The following is a 21,669-nucleotide window of genomic DNA, read 5'->3' on the forward strand; positions in this document are numbered from 1 at the left end:
ACATATCTAACTCTATATTTGAGAATCTCCAAACTGAAGCACATATAGCAGTGGATAAATTAAGGGCAGGTTTGCTTTGAGGGAGCCCACTCCTCCTTAAAGGCACAGGGACACAACGGACACCCAGTAAGAGCACAATGGCAGCTGGAGGCATCCAATGTGTCCCTACTTCAAATCCAGCAAACAAGCTATACAAAAAGATGGCAACCACCCCAATTTATAACTAGCCTTTGCAGTAAGGTGCAAATGGAAAGGCAATGGTGGTTGGTTGGTTTTCACCTTCCTGATTGGCCAGTTGGGGAATGATGTCATCCTGCGAATGTGCACAGGAGTCTGTCAGTCTGGCATGGCTGGAGTGTGCTGGGAATGCAGCGCATTTCATTAAAGACTGTGATCAGACATGTATATATTTGTTATTGCAGAGGAGACATAACATGTCTCTAGAAGCCTACTAAAGCCTGCTAACATATAGTTTAAGTGTCAATCAGAACTATCATTAGGACCTGTGTTTATCCTCCTAAAACTTTAGCTGTATGTTGCTATGTGTTGTAAAAAGAAAGTTGCTTGAAGCCCATTGAATGCTTTCCAAAAGCTGGATGTACACACTGCTCCTAAAAAAAGTTCACATCCATGTGAATAAGCAAGGCCGGAACAGGGGGCGGGGGGGGGGGGGGTTGGGGGTTAGTGCATCAGGGACTTGTGTCCTGGGTACAGTGGCTGTGCTCACATGACAGCCTCCTTGCATCTGTGCCTCCTGCACCAGGGTTGGGTAAATAGCTAGGTGGTAGAGCTCTGTATTGTGGAAAGGTGGGGGGGGGGGAAGCTCTGTTCTGGGGGAAAGGGGGAAGAGTACCCCTCTGTACTGGAGGGTTGAGGTTGAAGGAAGAGCTGTCTAATAGGGTGGAGGAGGAGCTTTGTAGTGGTGTTTCTTCCAGTGACAAGGACATTATTTTTTCTTCAGTAACACCAATGACTTAGGGACATTTGTTAATTTCAGTTACACCCCCCACATGGGGGCTTTTTTCTTTTCAGTAACACCACTGATGTCGGGACATTTTCATTTCAGTGACACCACCAACCATTTTTTCTTTCAGTGACACCACTGACTTGGGGACCTTTTTTCTTTTTATTGACACCACCAACTCAGGGATATTTTTTCATTCTAGTCACACCACCAGCTCTAGGGCATTTTTTTCATTTCAGTGACACCACTGACACCTTTGCCACTGTCAACCACATAATTGTGCACTACAGTTAACTTTCATTATATTTCACTGGTACTATTTCATTGCATGCAACAAACATTACAAAACATTTTGGCACTTGCCATTATTTGCATTGTCCCCTTCTCCACCCAATGGGTGGGCAAGAGGGTTTCTGATAGGTGGTGGGGGGGGGGGGGCAGAGCTTCCCATCTTCACCTTGGGCACTGGTTGACCTTGTCCCGCCACTGTGAACAATACCTTAAAATATCACCATAGTTGTTTGATACAATAAGACAATCAGTGTTCTGTTTTTTGACAAAATATCTTTTTGATTCCTAATTTTACTTCTTTGTTTCTAAGAGTGTAGATAAATGGGTTTAATAAGGGTGCAATCACAGTATACATCAGTGCAACTATGGTATCTTGTGCTGTTTCATAATTGGACTTGGGTCTAAAATACACAGTTATTCCAGGGCCGTAAAATATTGCAATCACTATTAAGTGAGAGGTGCAGGTTGAAAATGCTTTCTTCCTCCCAGAACTTAAATTACCCTGTAGAATTATTGCGATGATTCGTATGTAGGAGAGCATTGTCAATATAAATGAGCCAATTATAATACAACCGGCAATGGTAAATATTGTCAACTCATTGGTCCAGGTTTCTTGACATGATAGTTTAAGCAATGATGGGACTTCACAGAAAAAATGGTTAATCCGATTTGATCTGCAAAATGGTAAAGAAAATGTAAGAACTGTGTGTAATATTGCATTGATTGCCCCAATGGACCACGATCCTATTATGTGCTTAACGCAAGCTCCTTTATTCATAATAACTGTATATAACAGGGGTCGACAAATGGCATTATATCGATCAAATGCCATGAAAGCCAACATATAGCACTCAGTTCCTGCCAAAAGTAGGAAACAATACACTTGGATGACACAACCATAAAAAGAAATGGCTTTATGGTTTGACAAGAAGTTGGACAACAGATTGGGGGTAGTAGATGTCACATAAAATATTTCCAAAAAGGAGAAATTGGCCAGGAAAAAGTACATTGGGGTGTGCAGATTGGTAATTAAATTATATGTTAGGATTATACATATATTCCCAGCTACTGTTATGACATAAATGAACAAGAACAGTGGAAAGAGCAAAGTTTGACCTTCCTTTAACATGGAAAATCCAAGAAGGATGAATTCTGTTACAATAGTGTTATTTGCAGTCATTTTTTATTTCTTCAAAAGACAAAAGTAAAGTTGATAACTTTTTTTCTATAGCATTCTGTTGGAAATTGGTCAGAGGAATGCAATATAGCAGTTTCACAAAGTCTAGTTTGCTAGAAAAAGCATTTCTCAGCCCCGTTGGTACAAAGTTAAAAATGTGCTCTTTTTTAAAATCAGGGACTTTGTGTTATGCATCCATACTTTAGAGGCTGGTACCTGGTTGTCAGTTGTGGGTGTCATATGCCTTGCAAGACCTGCATCTGAATTGTTACTAGAATCCCCAATGATGGCAAACAGACTGTCTCAGAAGGCCTGCATCTGAATTGTTTTCAGAATCCTCAATGATGGGGACCAGAGAGTCGTAACACACCTGCATCTGAATTGTTCCTAGGATCTCTAACAAGGGGGGCCAGAGAGTTTTGGAAGACCTGCATCTGAATTGTTCTTAGAATCCTCAATGATGGGGACCAGAGATACTTAACACACCTGCATCTGAATTGCTTGTAGAATCCCCATAGGCAGTCATAAGCGCTAGGGGGCCAAGTAACAACAAAAGTGCTAGGGTTGAGATTAATTAATTAATTATTATTATTAATAAATATACCATAACAATGCCTTGTCACTGAAGTACCAAGTGCATTTTAGACAAGAGAAAACACTTGATGGTACATTTTCAGTTAAAAAATGTTTTTTAAATAAATTAAAATAGGATGTTATATTATGATTATGATTGATAACTTTTTTTCTATAGCATTCTGTTGGAAAATTGGTCAGTAGAATGCTTTGTAACAGTTTCACACAACCTAGTTTACTATATGTAAAAGATTTTTCAGCCCGTTGGTAAAAAGTTAAACAATTTGTGCTCTATTTTTAAATCAGGACTATTTATACATCTGCAGTATGTGCTAGAAACTGGTACATGTTTGTCAATTGTTGGTGCATATACCTGGGTAGACTTCCATCTGCATTGTTCCTAGAATCCTCAATGATGGTGACCAGAGTGTCTTGGAAGACCTGCATCTGAATGGTTCCCAGAATCCCCAGTGATGGTGACCAGTGTTTTGGAAGACCTGCATCTGAATGTTTCCTAGAATACCCAATAATGGTAACCACAGTGTCTTGGAGGACCTGCATCTGAATTGTCCCTAGAATCCTTAACAAGGGGGAAGAATACCCAATAATGGTAACCACAGTGTCTTGGAGGACCTGCATCTGAATGGTTCCTAGAATTTTCAATGATGTACAGAAATTCTTAAAAGACCTGCATCTGAATTGTCCCTAGAATCCTTAACAAGGGGGATCAGGGGGACCTGCATTTTAATTGTTTCTGGAACCCCCAAAATAGGCATTAGTGACAGGGGGCCAAGTAACAATAAAAATGCTAGGATTGAGCTTTAAATGTCAGTAATGTATAATTAATAATGAATATAACATTACATAACAACGCTATGTCACCTATGTACCAAGTCCCTTGTAGATAAGAGAAAACACTTGATGGTACATTTTCTGTTAAAAAGATATAGGATAGGATTTTATAATGTTATAATGTAGAACTGGTGTGAAAAAGAGCATACTTTCATCCACAACCACCCTCCAGAGTGAGATTTTCTGTTGTTTTTCCAAGGTTTTATTAACGTTGTATTTTTATATAGGCAGAGAGACAGTAGGTTCTACAGGTAAATGAGAGTGATTCACGGCATGCGATTTCATTTTCCTGTCTAATTTATTCAGTATTCATCTATGCTTTCCTTAATGAACAGGGAGAAACTTGATTCAACATAGGCTCCTCTCACCACTGAGCGGAACATACTGAATACCCATGTAACCTTTCCACATTGATAACAGCATGGGTAAATGTATGTCCGAATTAATGCAAAGTGTTCTCTGACTGGATGAGGTGGAGAGTATGAAGTCACTACCCCGCCTCCCCACCTCGTTCTCCAGAACATTAAGCATTCATTCAGAAAATGCAAAACATTCTTTAGATGGTGCCCATGTCGAATGGCTGACCTTCTGTGTCTAGAGGGCAGCCGATCAGCACATGACCTGAAACCAAGTTAAGATCACTAGAGTCGCAGTGTTCACTTTAGTGATTTCCAGCTTCCAGGGCCATTTGCTAGGTATGGTGGTATGCATAGTTACTTAGGTTCACGTTAGACCAATGTAAGCTAGATCAATATAACTACAACTTATGTATGAAAAGAAGGACAAGCTCAAAAGGATACATTAAGGGATACTATAAAATAAAGGCACCCACGTCCCAATATACATGAATATGCAAAATAGAAGAAAGGGGGGGGGGGGCGCAGAAAGGGAGGGGACTTTCTAGAGGGGTACCGTCATTAGACCAATATATTAGTAAAAAATATATATATATATAATAAAATATATATATTTTTTTTTTTATTGAAACAACATGAATTAAAATGTATACTGTATTTCTAAACACATAGAAAACAGTATTACAAAATCAATAAAAGCATGTGAATACAAGCCAAATCGTAGCAAAGCATATATACATCAATCAATATCGTGTCTTACACAAGGGTTAATAGAAAATTTCTACAGACCCTACAACCAACCAGAAATGAAGTGTACTGGTTAGTATAAATGTAAAGAACAATGATGCCCAAAACTATAGCCTGACATGTTTTGCGGCGGAAGCTGCTTCCTCAGGGGCAGTTGAGGGATTATGTGAACATCAACAGAGCTACTAGAAAAAAGAAAGAAAAAAGATATATGTATCAAAAACAAAATATAAATAATACATTTTTAGCAGATAAAGTACATCATGTATAAACAGTTGTATATTTGTTGACATGTAAAATGCAGAGAGATCAAAGAGAGAGACTGGACCATATAAAACACACCTGAATAGCATGCAAATCGCAGGATTGGTAAATGGATCACAGACCATAAGGTAGGTATTCCCCCCAGGCCAGCACGGGAGCTAGTCACCAACAATACAGGCCAGAGTATAATTGAGTATAGGGAAATTGGAAGTCTCAATATATGAGGGATCTGAATGAGTAATATGAGAAATAAATCATAAAGAGAATGTATAATAAAGTACAAAAATACATAGGTATATCAATCCATGAGTATGTATTAATTGGTTAGAATAGCAATATCCATATGTAGATATCTTACCCAAAGAAAATCCAAAAATTCTAAATGGAACGAAGGACTGGTGGAACGGTGGTGGTCCTAAGCTGAATGGATAATCAAAGGATAGTGACCAGAAGATTATCAGAATATCCTAGAATATCTATAGGAGAAAAGTAAAAAAATTAATATTGGGGATAATAAAAGGAAAAAGGAGGGAATGGGAGATCTATGTATATGTATGTTAAAAAACACACTAGGTTGTATGCATATATACCATGCATATATTAATCTGCATGGAGGGGTCAAGGGCAAATAGGAGAAAAGGAATGATAAAGTAATTAAGCACTAATGATATACCCATATCCCCGGCATATGTTGGTATGCATGGAGGGGTCAAGGATAACTAAGAAGGATTTTAGTGAGATATTCTAAACTGGGACAAAGCAAAATAAGATATATCTGAAATATAGAGGTTAATGTGGGATGGCATTTGGCATATAAATATACTGTATATATACCTAGCACAGAATAATGGCCAGCATCAAATAGGAACATCATAGGATATCCATTATATAGATGTGAATACAAAAAAAGCCATAATCAGGATATAGGAAACATATATATTTGGAGAGAGGAATGGATAAACGAATATGCGGAGGGATGTGAGAGGATAGACAGGACAAATGGAGATGAGTCGTGTGCTTCCACAGAAAAAGGAGGAGAGAGGGTAGGGAAAAGGCACATCCTCTGTCCCACATCATATCTGGACTTTTATAAAATTCATCGATACCTTTTCCCTACCCTCTCTCCTCCTTTTTCTGTGGAAGCACACGACTCATCTCCATTTGTCCTGTCTATCCTCTCACATCCCTCCGCATATTCGTTTATCCATTCCTCTATCCAAAAATATATGTTTCCTATATCCTGATTATGGCTTTTTTTGTATTCACATCTATATAATGGATATCCTATGATGTTCCTATTTAATGCTGGCCATTATTCTGTGCTAGGTATATATACAGTATATTTATATGCCAAATGCCATCCCACATTAACCTCTATATTTCAGATATATCTTATTTTGCTTTGTCCCAGTTTAGAATATCTCACTAAAATCCTTCTTAGTTATCCTTGACCCCTCCATGCATACCAACATATGCCGGGGATATGGGTATATCATTAGTGCTTAATTACTTTATCATTCCTTTTCTCCTATTTGCCCTTGACCCCTCCATGCAGATTAATATATGCATGGTATATATGCATACTACCTAGTGTGTTTTTTAACATACATATACATAGATCTCCCATTCCCTCCTTTTTCTAGAGATGTATAGAACTGTTCGCCGGCGAACAGTTCCCGGCGAACTTAGCATGTTCGCGTTCGCCGCTGCCGGCGAACATATGCGATGTTCGGTCCGCCCCCCATAAGACATCATTGAGGCAAACTTTGACCCTGAACTTTACAGTCAGCAGACACATTTCCAGCCAATCAGCGTACCTCCCTCCCACACCCTCCCACCTCCTATAAATAAGCAAGGGCAGCATCCATCTTAGATCATTCTGAAGCAGTGTGTGTAGTGAGAATAGGGAGAGAGCTGCTGCTGCTGCTGCTGCTGCTGTTAAGCTAGGGACAGTTAGTCAGTGTTCCTGGTCTTGCAGTGTTCTTGGTCCACTACTGCTGTAATATCAGCACCCCAAAAAGCCCTTCTAAGGGCTGGTATTTGTGGTTTTTTTTTTTTTATATATATATATATATATATATATATATATATACCTAGCATCCCCAAAAGCCCTTTTAAGGGCTGGTAATTGAGTTGTTTCTTCATATATATATATATCTATATCTATCTAGTGTCCCCAAAAGCCCTTTTAAGGGCTGGTAATTGAGGATTTTTTTTATTTTTATATATATACATATATATATATATATAGTGTCCCCAAAAGCCCTTTCAAGGGCTGGTAAGGTAATAGATTTTTTTCTTTATATATATATATATATATATATATATATCTATTGTACACTGCAGTTGCCTGCCCGCTGTGTGTGAGAGGCCACAGACCTACCACAGACTGTACTGTGTGCACACCACACTCATTTCGGGTGGCACAGGCACAGTACCTGGCATTTTAAAAAATATTTTTTTTTTCTCTGTCATAATTGCAGTGAGTGCTGTGTCAGGTCCACAGAGTGCACTGTACCCACTGCAGTGCACTGCCCACCACTGATATATATACGTTGGCACAGCATCTTGTTGCAATAAATTGAAAAAAAAAATATTTTTTATTATTGCAGTTGCCTGGGCTGCCAGTGACTGTCAGGTCCACAGAGTGTACTGTGCCCACTGCAGTGCCACTGTGTGCCCACCCACCACTGATATATAAGGTGGCACAGCAGCTTGCAAAGTAAAAAAAAAATATATATTTTTTTAAATTGCAGTTGCCTGGGTGCCAGTGACTGCTGTCAGGTCCACAGAGAGTGTACTGTGCCACTGCCCACCCACCACTGATATATAAGGTGGCACAGCAGCTTGCAAAGTAAAAAAAATATATATATTTTTTTAAATTGCAGTTGCCTGGGTGCCAGTGACTGCTGTCAGGTCCACAGAGAGTGTACTGTGCCACTGCCCACCCACCCACCACTGATATATAAGGTGGCACAGCAGCTTGCAAAGTAAAAAATATATATATATTTTTTTAAATTGCAGTTGCCTGGGTGCCAGTGACTGCTGTCAGGTCCACAGAGAGTGTACTGTGCCACTGCCCACCCACCACTGATATATAAGGTGGCACAGCAGCTTGCAAAGTAAAAAAATATATATATATTTTTTAAATTGCAGTTGTCTGGGTGCCAGTGACTGCTGTCAGGTCCACAGAGAGTGTACTGTGCCACTGCCCACCCACCACTGATATATAAGGTGGCACAGCAGCTTGCAAAGTAAAAAAAAATATATATATTTTTTAAATTGCAGTTGCCTGGGTGCCAGTGACTGCTGTCAGGTCCACAGAGAGTGTACTGTGCCACTGCCCACCCACCACTGATATATAAGGTGGCACAGCAGCTTGCACTCATAGTACAACAGTAACAACACATTAAAAAAAAAATGACAGGCAGAGGCAGGCCACCCCGCAAGGGCCGTCGTGGTCGTGGTGCTGTGATTTCCTTAGGCTCTAGAATAATGCCCAGTGTTCAGAGGCCACCACAGCCCCTGAACTCAAAAAATTCTGAGGCCATAGTTGACTGGCTTACACAGGACACCCAATCGTCTACAGCTTCCGCTCGGAACCTTAATGCACCATCCTCCTCCAGCTCAGCTTCGGGCACCTCTCAATTTACCACTCGCCAGCCCGCCGGCACCACCACCAACACTAGCACCACAGCCGCTTCACTTGATCCGTCAGAGGAGTTATTTTCACATCAGTTTGAAGAAATAAGTGATGCGCAACTATTAGTGCCAGAGGATGTAGATAACGGGGATATGTCTCAGTCAGGCAGCATTATACACATGGACGTACATTGTGATGATGATGATGTTGTACCTGCTGCTGCTGCCTTTGCTGAGTTGTCAAGTGAAGCGGCTGATGATGACGATGTGTCTGTGGATGTCACCTGGGTGCCTGCTCGAAGAGCAGAAGAAGAGGGGGAAAGTTCAGATGGGGAGACAGAGAGGAGGAGGAGACGAGTTGGAAGCAGGGGGAGGAGGTCATCGCAAGGAGCTAGTGGCGCAGTCAGACAGCATGTAGATTCGGCACCCGGGGTCAGCCAGACAGCACGCCAATCAACGCAAGCTGTTGCCACCACCAGAATGCCGTCCTTGCAAAGCTCAGCAGTGTGGCATTTTTTTTGTGTGTCTGCCTCTGATATCAGCGATGCCATTTGTAACCTGTGCCAAAAGAAACTGAGTCGTGGGAAGTCCAACACCCACCTAGGTACAACTGCTTTGCGAAGGCACATGATCTCACATCACAAACGCCTATGGGATCAACACATGAGTAAAAGCAGCACACAAACTGAAAGCCACCATCCTCCTCCTGGTCCAGCATCTTCAGCCACGTCAACCACTGCTGTCCTCCATGCCCCCTATCAACAACCCGCCCCTCCGCCTCTCACCTTCAGCAGTTCCTGCTCGTCACCTGCCCACAGTCAGGTGTCTGTGAAGGAAATGTTTGAGCGCAAAAAGCCAATCTCGCAGAGTCACCCCCTTGCCCGGCGTCTGACAGCTGGCTTGTCGGAACTCTTAGCCCGCCAGCTTTTACCATACAAGCTGGTGGAGTCTGAGGCCTTCAAAAAATTTGTCGCTATTGGGACACCGCAGTGGAAGGTACCCGGCCGAAATTATTTTTCACAAAAGGCAATCCCCAACCTGTACTCTATTGTGGAAAAAGAAATCATGTCACGTCTGGCACACAGTGTTGGGGCAAGGGTCCATCTGACCACTGATAGCTGGTCTGCAAAGCACGGTCAGGGCAGGTATATAACGTACACTGCGCATTGGGTAAACCTGCTGGCGGCTGCCAAGCATGGAATGCGTGGCTCTGCTGCAGAGGAGTTGGTGACACCGCCACGACTTGCAGGCAGGCCTGCTGCCACCTCCTCTACTCCTCCTACTCCATCCTCTATGCTAACCTCCTCGGCTGAGTCCTCTTCTGCTGTTGCGTCTTGCTCCACACCAACTGCACCCCCCCAGCTCCCCAGGGGCTATTCCACATGCCGGATACGACAGTGTCACGCTGTCTTGGGGTTGACTTGCCTGAAAGCAGAGAGTCACACCGGACCAGCACTACTGTCCGCCCTGAATGCACAGGTGGATCAGTGGCTGACCCCGCACCAACTGGAGATCGGCAAAGTGGTGTGTGACAACGGGAGCAATTTGTTGGCGGCATTGAATTTGGGCAAGTTGACACATGTGCCGTGCATGGCACATGTGTTGAATCTGATTGTGCAACGTTTTGTGCAGAAGTACCCAGGCTTACAGGACGTCCTCAAGCAGGCCAGGAAGGTGTGTGGCCATTTCAGGCGTTCCTACACGGCCATGGCGCACTTTGCAGATATTCAGCGGCGAAACAACATGCCAGTGAGGCGCTTGATTTGCGACAGCCCGACACGTTGGAATTCAACACTGCTAATGTTCGACCGCCTGCTCCAACAAGAAAAAGCGGTCAACGAGTATTTGTATGACCGGGGTGCTAGGACAGCCTCTGCGGAGCTGGGTATTTTTTTGCCACGCTACTGGACGCTCATGCGCAATGCCTGTAGGCTCATGCGTCCTTTTGAGGAGGTGACAAACCTAGTGAGTCGCACTGAAGGCACCATCAGCGACATCATCCCATATGTTTTTTTCCTGGAGCGTGCCCTGCGAAGAGTGCTGGATCAGGCCGTAGATGAGCGTGAAGAGGAAGAGGAAGAGTTGTGGTCACCATCACCACCACCAGAAACAGCCTTACCATCGATTGCTGGACCTGCGGCAACACTGGAAGAGGAGTGTGAGGAAGAGGAGTCAGAGGAGGAATGTGGCTTTGAGGAGGAGGAACACCAACCACAGCAGGCATCCCAGGGTGCTCGTTGTCACCTATCTGGTACCCGTGGTGTTGTACGTGGCTGGGGGGAAGAACACACCTTCAATGACATCAGTGAGGACGAGGAATTGGACATGAGTAGCTCGGCATCCAACCTTGTCCAAATGGGGTCTTTCATGCTGTCATGCCTGTTGAGAGACCCTCGTATAAAAAGGCTGAAGGAGAACGACCTGTACTGGGTGGCCACGCTACTAGACCCCCGGTATAAGCAGAAAGTCTGTGACATGTTACCCAATTACCGGCAGTCGCAAAGGATGCAGCAGCTACAAAATAAGTTAAAAACTATGCTCTACACAGCGTATAAGGGTGATGTCACAGCACAACGGGAATCCAACAGGGGAAGAGGTGAAAGTAATCCTCCTCCTACCACCACAACCACGCCGGCAAGGACAGGACGCTTTACAGACGTCTTGTTGATGGAGGACATGCGGAGCTTTTTTAGTCCTATGCATCGCCACAGCCCTTCGGGGTCCACCCTCAGAGAACGACTCGACCGACAGGTAGCAGACTACCTTGCCTTAACTGCAGATATCGACACTCTGAGGAGCGATGAACCCCTTGACTACTGGGTGTGCAGGCTTGACCTGTGGCCTGAGCTATCCCAGTTTGCCATTGAACTTCTGGCCTGCCCCGCTTCAAGTGTGCTGTCAGAAAGGACCTTCAGCGCAGCAGGAGGTATTGTCACTGAGAAGAGAAGTCGCCTAGGTCAAAAAAGTCTTGATTACCTCACGTTTATTAAGATGAATGAGGCATGGATCCCGAAGGGACTGACAGTGGGGGATGCATTTGACTAAAAAAGGCCTGGTAATGACTGAGATGCCTTGGCCTAAAAATGGTCCACACGCTGCTGTATATAATCATTCTCTGCATGCCGGATGACTTACGTGACGTCTCCGCCACCAACTACGGTTCAAGCAGCAATGTTTTAGTGCACTTTCTGCCTTAAAACCTCAATTTTTCAGGCCGCTGCTACAGCAGCGGCTGCAACAATACCTACTTTTTCATGCATGTGTACATGCCTAATTTTTCTGGCCTCTGGTGCTACACTGTGGCTGCAAAAAAACAAAAAACAAAAAAAAAGGCACATACATGTGTCAATTCCCCTTCGTGATCGTTACCTTGTCGTGGTGAAGGGGCTTGCGTATCACAATGAAGCGATCACCTCTAGGATTGTGTTGGCACACCCCAGATGATAAGGTCGTTGCTTCATTGTGTACAGACCAAAAGCGATCCGCAGGATAATTTTTCATAAAAAAAAACATTCATTTTCTTTCATTCTTTCTGCGGAGCTGGGTATTTTTTGGCCGCGTTACTGAATGCTCATGAACAATGGCTGTAGGCTCATGCGTCCTTTTGCGGAGATGACAACCGTGGTGGTCAGTCGAACCCAAGGCAACATCATCGACCTCATCCCATATGCGTTTTTTCTGGAACGTGCCCTGCGAAGAGTACTGGATCAGGCTGTAGATGAGCATGAAGAGGAAGAGTTGTGGTCCTCATCACCACCAGAAGCAGCCTTGTCGTTGTCAATTGCTGGACCTGTGGCAACGCAGAGAGAGGAGTCTGAAGAAGAGAAGTCAGAGGAGGAAGGTGGCTTTGAGGAGGTGGAATACCAGCCACAGCAGGCGTCCCAGGGGGCTTGTTCTCACCTTTCGGGGACCCTTGGTGTTGTATGTGGCTGGGTGGAGGAAGAGACCTTCAATGATGTCAGTGAGGACAAGGAACGGGACATGGCTAGCTTGGTATCCAACCTTGTGTAAATTGGGAGTTTGCGGTTGTGCAAATGGACTGACTGACTGTTAAACGGGGAGTTTGGTCTGTCAGAGTTTGGTCTGTCACTGTGAAGCGGGCAACGGGCGTAACCCTTACACTACTTGACCGATAAAACATCATACCTGATCGTATTCACACACTGGATGTTTTAGTGCTGGTTTACACTGCCGCTACCACTAAAGTAGCGTCGCTTCCAGTGCGACTTTGGCGCGACTTAGCGCGACTTTGGCGCGACCTCATCGCGAGGTGACTTTTTATTTGGCCAATCACAATATCATGTTTTGTTACCGTCACCTAATTTCCTTTTCCTGTTTTTTGTTTTACATATTTCCCCATGTGTGCAGTGTTGTCTGTGTCATAGCTCAACTGATAGGCATGTTTGCCTTGGCATATCATATTTCAGCTTGCCAGAAAGAAAAAAAGACAGCTGGAAAGACACTGCATTAGTTTTCTACTAAAAATCATAAGAAAAATGCTGTTTTTTTTGGGTTGTGGACATACTACAGAGCTGAAACTTGACAGGTACACTTTTTAGACCCCCCAGACACTAAATACAAAAAATGACATGCCTGCCTAAAAAAATGCCCGATAAATGCCTGCAAGAGAAAAAGACAGCCGCAGAGAAGCCGTATTCCTGAAAATATAAGAAAAATGCTGTTTTTTAGGGGTTCTGGACATGCTACAGATCTGAAACTTGACAGGTACACTTTTGTGACCCCCCAGACACTAAATACAAAAAATGACATGCCTGCCTAAAAAAATGCCCGATAAATGCCTGCAAGAGAAAAAGACAGCCGCAGAGAAGCCGTATTCCTGAAAATATAAGAAAAATGCTGTTTTTTAGGGGTTCTGGACATGCTACAGAGCTGAAACTTGACAGGTACACTTTTGTGACCCCCCAGACACTAAATACAAAAAATGACATGCCTGCCTAAAAAAATGCCCGATAAATGCCTGCAAGAGAAAAAGCCAGCCGCAGAGAAGCCGTATTCCTGAAAATATAATAAAAATGCTGTTTTTTAGGGGTTCTGGACATGCTACAGAGCTGAAACTTGACAGGTACACTTTTGTGACCCCCCAGACACTAAATACAAAAAATGACATGCCTGCCTAAAAAAATGCCCGATAAATGCCTGCAAGAGAAAAAGCCAGCCGCAGAGAAGCCGTATTCCTGAAAATATAAGAAAAATGCTGTTTTTTAGGGGTTCTGGACATGCTACAGAGCTGAAACTTGACAGGTACACTTTTTAGACCCCCCAGACACTAAATACAAAAAATGACATGCCTGCCTAAAAAAATGCCCGATAAATGCCTGCAAGAGAAAAAGCCAGCCGCAGAGAAGCCGTATTCCTGAAAATATAAGAAAAATGCTGTTTTTTAGGGGTTCTGGACATGCTACAGAGCTGAAACTTGACAGGTACACTTTTGTGACCCCCCAGACACTAAATACAAAAAATGACATGCCTGCCTATAAAAATGCCCGATAAATGCCTGCAAGAGAAAAAGCCAGCCGCAGAGAAGCCGTATTCCTGAAAATATAAGAAAAATGCTGTTTTTTAGGGGTTCTGGACATGCTACAGAGCTGAAACTTGACAGGTACACTTTTGTGACCCCCCAGACACTAAATACAAAAAATGACATGCCTGCCTAAAAAAATGCCCGATAAATGCCTGCAAGAGAAAAAGCCAGCCGCAGAGAAGCCGTATTCCTGAAAATATAAGAAAAATGCTGTTTTTTAGGGGTTCTGGACATGCTACAGAGCTGAAACTTGACAGGTACACTTTTGTGACCCCCCAGACACTAAATACAAAAAATGACATGCCTGCCTAAAAAAATGCCCGATAAATGCCTGCAAGAGAAAAAGCCAGCCGCAGAGAAGCCATATTCCTGAAAATATAAGAAAAATGCTGTTTTTTAGGGGTTCTGGACATGCTACAGAGCTGAAACTTCACAGGTACACTTTTTAGACCCCCCAGATGCTAAATCCAAAGAAATATTTTATTTTTATTTTTTTTTAATTTTTCCAATAATTGGCTCTCTATCAAAAAATTATAATTTTTAAGAACTTTTTTTTGCGTGATCCCTCTCCGGCATGCCACAGTCCAGGTGTTAGTCCCCCTTGAAACAACTTTTCCATCACTATTGTGGCCAGAAAGAGTCCCTGTGTGTTTTAAAATTCGCCTGCCTATTGAAGTCTATGGCGGTTCGCCCGGTTCGCCGGTTCGCGAACATTTGCCGATGTTCGCGTTCGCCGTTCGCGAACCGCGAATTTTAGGTTCGCGACATCACTACCTTTTTCCTCTTATTATCCCCAATATTACATTTTTTACTTTTCTCCTATAGATATTCTAGGATATTCTGATCATCTTCTGGTCACTGTCCTTTGATTATCCATTCAGCTTAGGACCACCACCGTTCCACCCGTCCTTCGTTCCATTTTGAATTTTTGGATTTTCTTTGGGTAAGATATCTACATATGGATATTGCTATTCTAACCAATTAATACATACTCATGGATTGATATATCTATGTATTTTTGTACCTTATTATACATTCTCTTTATGATTTATTTCTCATATTACTCATTCAGATCCCTCATATATTGAGACTTCCAATTTCCCTATACTCAGTTATACTCTGGCCTGTATTTTTGGTGACTAGCTCCATGCTGGCATGGGGGGAATACCTACCTTATGGTCTGTGATCCATTTACCAATCCTGCGATTTGCATGCTATTCAGGTGTGTTTTATATGGTCAAGTCTCTCTCTTTGATCTCTCTCTGCATTTTACATGTCAACAAATATACAACTGTTTATACATGATGTACTTTATCTGCTAAAAATGTATTATTTATATTTTGTTTTTGATACATATGTCTTTTTTCTTTCTTTTTTCTAGTAGCTCTGTTGATGTTCACATAATCCCTCAACTGCCCCTGAGGAAGCGGCTTCCGCCGCAAAACATGTCAGGCTATAGTTTTGGGCATCATCGTTCTTTACATTTATACTAACCAGTACACTTCATTTCTGGTTGGTTGTAGGGTCTGTAGAAATTTTCTATTAACCCTTGTGTAAGACACGATATTGATTGATGTATATATGCTTTGCTACGATTTGGCTTGTACTCACATGCTTTTATTGATTTTGTAATAATGTTTTCTATGTGTTTAGAAATACAGCATACATTTTAATTCATGTTGTTTCAATAAAAATATATATATATTTTTTTATATATATATATATATATATATATATATATATATTTTTTTTTTTTTTTACTAATATATTGGTCTAATGATGGTACAACTTATGTATAAATAATCCATACCTTGAATTCTTCTTTAAAAGCCAAATACAACTCCATATCCATCTAATACAAAAAGTGGTCACCCCCCACCCACCTATAACTGGTCTTGATAGTAAGGAGCACTGGAAGGGCAAACGCAGATCAAAAAAGCAAGGGGATTTCCAGTCACTACTTACAAACCAGCCAGCAACTTACGGAATTGACCTGTCTAACAGTATGGGTTAAAAACAGGGGTTTATTTGCACACATTTGCAAATACATGCGTAAGCTGCAGGCCACGCCAAGACCAGTTATAGGTGGGGTAGGTGACCACTTTTTGTATTATCGTTTATATTGGTCAGGCAACGCACTGACACCTTTGCTGCCATTGTGCAATGTGCTGGGTGTTCAGTGTGACCCTGCGCCTTTAAGCAGAGGTGGGCTTCCTTCAGTCACCTGTCCTCCATCTATCCATTAGAATACATGTGCTCTCATTGTGGAGACTCTTTAAAGATAGAATTAGGGTCTGCAGATATCAGCGTGCTTGCTGTAGCCTGCAGCTTACGCATGTATTTGCAAATGTGTGCAACTAAATCCCTGTTTTTCGGCTGTGCGCAAATAGTATTCCAATCCCTACAACTTTGGAATAAATATATAACAACATTTGGGTTGATTTCAAATTCCCCCTCCTCATTCTCCCTTCTTTGGAGACCCTAAATTTCCTTTGGGACTTTACAGACCAGAGAATTTTTCATGGTGGATAGCCAATGACCTCATGCATCTACACAAATGTATCCACAACGCCACTTTTATTTATTTTTCTACAATCCAAACAAGGTTCCACACCCCCCATGGTGAACATAGGAATTTCTTACAAATGAGGCATTTTTTGATTCACATTTCCGAATCACTAATATTGGTTCCCTTACCTTTTTCGAAAACGTATGTCTCAAAACTCCTAGGGGACAAGGACTTATCTCAGAGATTTATGGCTATCTTATTAAAGCAAACTCCCAAGAAAAGCTTCCCTATATGATGAAATGGGAGATTGAAAATAACTCTACATATTCCATAGAAGACTGGACGGAAAATATCACCAATCTTTGTAAATGTACTAGATCCCTTTCGTTTAGAGACACTGCAGTTAAACTCTTCACAAGATGGTATTACACTCCCACTAAATTACTAGAGATGTCCCAAACTATTCGCCGGCGAACTTCGCATGTTGCGCGCGTTCGCCTCGGTGGGCGAACATATGCGATGTTCGGTCCGCCTCCTATACATCATCATTGAGGCAAACTTTGACCCTGAACCTCACAGTCAGCAGACCTCCCTCCCACACCCTCCCACCTCCTATAAATAAGCAAGGGCAGCATCCATCTTAGATCATTTCTGAAGCAGTGTGTTAGTGAGAGCAGGGAAAGTGCTGCTGCTGCTGCTGCTGCTGTTAATAGCTAGGGACAGTTGTTAGTCAGTGTTCCCGGTCTTGTTAGTCAGTGTTCTTGGTACACTCCTGCTGTAAGGACAGCACCCCAAAAAGCCCTTCTTAGGGCTGGTATTTGAGTTTTTTTTTTTTTTTTGGATATATATATATATTGTCCCCAAAAAGCCCTTTTTAGGGCTGGTGTTTGTGTAATATTATATATATATATATATATATATATATATATATATATATATTGTCCCCAAAAGCCCTTTTTAGGGCTGGTATTTGAGTATTTTTTTCTATATATTTATCAGGCATTTTTGGAGGCAGGCATGACTTTTTTGGGATTAGTGTCGGGGGGGGGGGGGTCTAAAAGGTATACCTGTGAAGTTTCAGCTCTGTAGCATGCCCAGAACCAGAAAAAAAGATCATATAGGTGTAAAAGGAGGGTTCCCACCATCCCTGCTCTACTGAAGAATGATCTTTTTTTCTGGTTCTGGACATGCTACAGAGCTGAAACTTCACAGGTACACTTTTTAGACCCCCCAGACACTAAATCAAACAAAAAAAGTTCTTAAAAATTGTCATTTTTGATAGAGAGCCAATTATTGGAAAAATTAAAAAAAAATAAAATAAAAAAAAATTTCTTTGGATTTATTGTCTGGGGGTCTAAAAAGCGTACCTGTGAAGTTTCAGCTCTGTAGCATGCCCAGAACCAGAAAAAAAGATCATATAGGTGTAAAAGGAGGGTTCCCACCATCCCTGCTCTACTGAAGAATTATCTTTTTTTCTGGTTCTGGACATGCTACAGAGCTGTAACTTCACAGGTACACTTTTTAGACCCCCCAGACACTAAATCAAACAAAAAAAGTTCTTAAAAATTGTCATTTTTGATAGAGAGCCAATTATTGGAAAAATTAAAAAAAAAAATGTCTTTGGATTTATTGTCTGGGGGGTCTAAAAAGTGTACCTGTGAAGTTTCAGCTCTGTAGCATGCCCAGAACCAGAAAAAAAGATCATATAGGTGTAAAAGGAGGGTTCCCACCATCCCTGCTCTACTGAAAATGATCTTTTTTTCTGGTTCTGGACATGCTACAGTGCTGAAACTTCACAGGTATACTTTTTAGACCCCCAGACACCAAACCACACAAATAAAGTTCTTAAAAATTGTCATTTTTGATAGAGAGCCAATTATTGGAAAAATAAAAAAATAAAAAATAAAAAATACATTTCTTTGGATTTATTGTCTGGGGTGTCTAAAAAGTGTACCTGTGAAGTTTCAGCTCTGTAGCATGCCCAGAACCAGAAAAAAAAAATTAGAATTAGGGTTAGGGCTAGGGTTAGGGTCAGGGCTAAGGTTAGGGTTATTTTTAGTGCTTAGGGTTAGAGGGTTAGGGTTAGAGGGGTAGGGGTAGGGTTACTAACTCTAACCCTAAGTATCTCACCGTAACCCTAACCCTATCCCCTAACACTAAACCTAACCCTAACCCTAACCCTCTAACCCTAACCCTCTAACCTTAACCCTAACCCTAACCAATAACTGGCTCTCTATCAAAAATGACAATTTTTAAGAACTTTTTTTGTGTGATTTGGTGTCTGGGGGGGGTCTAAAAAGTGTACCTGTGAAGTTTCAGCTCTGTAGCATGTCCAGAACCAGAAAAGAAATTAGAATTAGGGTTAGGGTTAGGGTTAGGGCTAGGGTTAGGGTTAGGGTTATTTTTAGTGCTTAGGGTTAGAGGGTTAGGGTTAGAGGCATAGGGGTAGGGTTACTAACTCTAACCCTAAGTATCTCACCAGAACCCTAACCCTATCCCCTAACACTAAACCTAACCCTAACCCTAACCCTTAAAGCCCAGTTCCTGTCCCATTTTGGTCGGTTCTGGTCTGTTTGCGGATGTTTGTGGTGCATTAAACGGGGAGTTTGGCCTGTCACTGTGAAGCGGGCGTAACCCTTACACTACCTGATCGATACAACATCATACCTGATCGTATACACACACTGGATGTTTTTAAAGCACGTTATTCCAAACAATTTAGGAATGTTAGGTGATTTATGCCCTTTATGGATTAAAACCCGACTCTGCGTCAACTACGTAATTTTCCATGGGAGTTTTGCCATGGATCCCCCTCCGGCATGCCACAGTCCAGGCGTTAGTCCCCTTGAAACAACTTTTCCATCACTATTGTGGCCATAAAGAGTCCCTGTGGGTTTTAAAATTCGCCTGCCTATTGAAGTCTATGGCGGTTCGCAATGTTCGCCGGTTCGTGAACATTTGCCGATGTTCGCGTTTGCCGTTCGCGAACATTAAATTTTATGTTCGCGACATCACTATAAATTACATGCCATGTTCCCAACGGCTCCCTCAACTTGCTTTAGGGGTTGCTGGGTTCCAGGCTCATTCTCTCATATTTTTTGCAATAGTGTAAAGGTATCATATATCTGGAACCAATTATCAAATTTTGCATCTACCATCTCAGATAATCATATACATCTCACAGAGACAAACTGTCTATTGTTCAGTACAATCCAAAATTTATCAATTCCCCAAATGAGATTGATTCACACTATCAGTGTCTCTATGCTATGGCTTATAGCTTCACATTGGAAATCCCCAACGGTTCCCATTGCTCAGTTGGAAACTAGAATGCAAGCTGTCTGTCTGGTTGAAAAGATTTTCCATACTTTGTATAACTCGACTAAGTTCTATGATACAAAATGGAATCCTTGGTTTATCCACTCAAAGACACTTTTTCGCACTATAGATGGCTAGGGGATGTCATCCCCTCTATCTCCTTCTTTACTAATACTATTAATATTTGAAAGTCTCATTGGCACTCAAACATGTACCTTTCATCAATGTACTCAGATGTCACCATATAATTGCACGTTTATTGTCATACTCTTCATTGTTTTTGTCCTTTCACTATTGTTATACTATGTCTAAACAATTAATTGTAATTGTATTCATCTTATTGTACTGCCTTTTTTACCCTGAATAAAAAGTTTGTAAACAAAAAACAAAATTTGGCTGTGCGATTTCTCTGCATAACAAATAGCGTTGTCAACCCCCCAAAAAAATGAACCTACTAGCAAAATTAGCAGGTAATAAAACCATGTTAATGATGTGTTAATATTACTGATAGCCTGCATCATACAGTATATCTTGTTTTTTTTTTTATTTTGCTTGGAGTTCCAATTTTAGGTAAGAGACCCAGAGCAAATATGCAGATGTCCACTGTAAGGGAACACAATAAAAAAAAAAAATTACCCTTTTCAAAGTACAGTTCTGAACATGCCAGCTACATTTTATTATCTTTCTAAAATATGAAAGCATATACCTGACTGGTTACTGGATACAGCTACTTTTCTGTCTTGAATATAAGGGATAATAAAAAATCAAGTTACTGGAAATAATAAAACATTATTTTCTAGTAGACGTTACCACTGATTTTAAAAAGTATAATGAAAGACACGTTTGCTGTATTTCTTCTGCATCATAAAGATGTTATTTGTGATGTGCTGAACAGAACATACAAATAGTTGACACAGAACTCTCATGGTTATATAATGAAATGAGAACCTGAGGGAATAGTCCTTGGAGAAATGTAAACTACTCTGTTGTGGTATGCTAGAAAGAAAATACATACAATGTCTGAAAAAAGAGGTGCTTTTGTAGCTTCCCTTTACCCTTAGGCAGTGGTATATATATAGGACCTCTATGTGGCTCAATGGATTAGCATATCATCCCAGGGCTGGGTCCTGGACATATAGTCTTGGTGTGAAACATTGGGCATCAGTGAATTTGATTGCTTATCCAGAACCATTTCAATGAAAGGAGAGAGGGATAGGGCTACAGATTCCCAGAGACCAACACAGGCTCCAGACTATTCACAGCTATACAAAACATGAACCTTTAAGTCATGGTCAACACTATGTATCTTGCAGAACCGTGGCCCATGAGCAGCTTTATTCCTTCTCCCAGACAAGCAATCAGTCCCTCCATGAGTCCCCAGCTTCACACTGCTTTCTGGGATACCTCCTGAAGCAGAATTACACTCCTGGCACT

The 21,669-nt window shown here is 41.8% G+C and overlaps 2 protein-coding genes across 2 annotated transcripts in view; both read right to left on the reverse strand.

Annotated features, from left to right (window-relative positions):
- Positions 1-1,502: 1,502 nt before the first annotated feature.
- LOC309568847 (olfactory receptor 5V1-like) lies at positions 1,503-2,435 on the reverse strand (the record flags this gene model as incomplete). The annotated part of the gene is made up of 1 exon (XM_082274632.1): positions 1,503-2,435. One exon carries the CDS (start codon positions 2,433-2,435, stop codon positions 1,503-1,505), a length of 933 nt encoding a protein of 310 aa, XP_082130758.1.
- An 882-nt stretch (positions 2,436-3,317) lies between these two features.
- The window catches only part of LOC309568848 (olfactory receptor 5V1-like), a gene marked incomplete at both ends in the record, with an annotated part of 28,281 nt that continues 9,929 nt past the window's right edge, over positions 3,318-21,669 (reverse strand). The window contains one exon of the mRNA XM_082274633.1: positions 3,318-3,655. Within this exon, the coding sequence (XP_082130759.1) occupies positions 3,318-3,655 (338 nt within the window). The remainder of the gene's footprint in view (positions 3,656-21,669) is intronic.

Source organism: Pelophylax lessonae, assembly GCF_965119305.1.
Source record: "Pelophylax lessonae genome assembly, chromosome: 12".
In the NCBI taxonomy this organism is placed as follows: domain Eukaryota; kingdom Metazoa; phylum Chordata; class Amphibia; order Anura; family Ranidae; genus Pelophylax; species Pelophylax lessonae.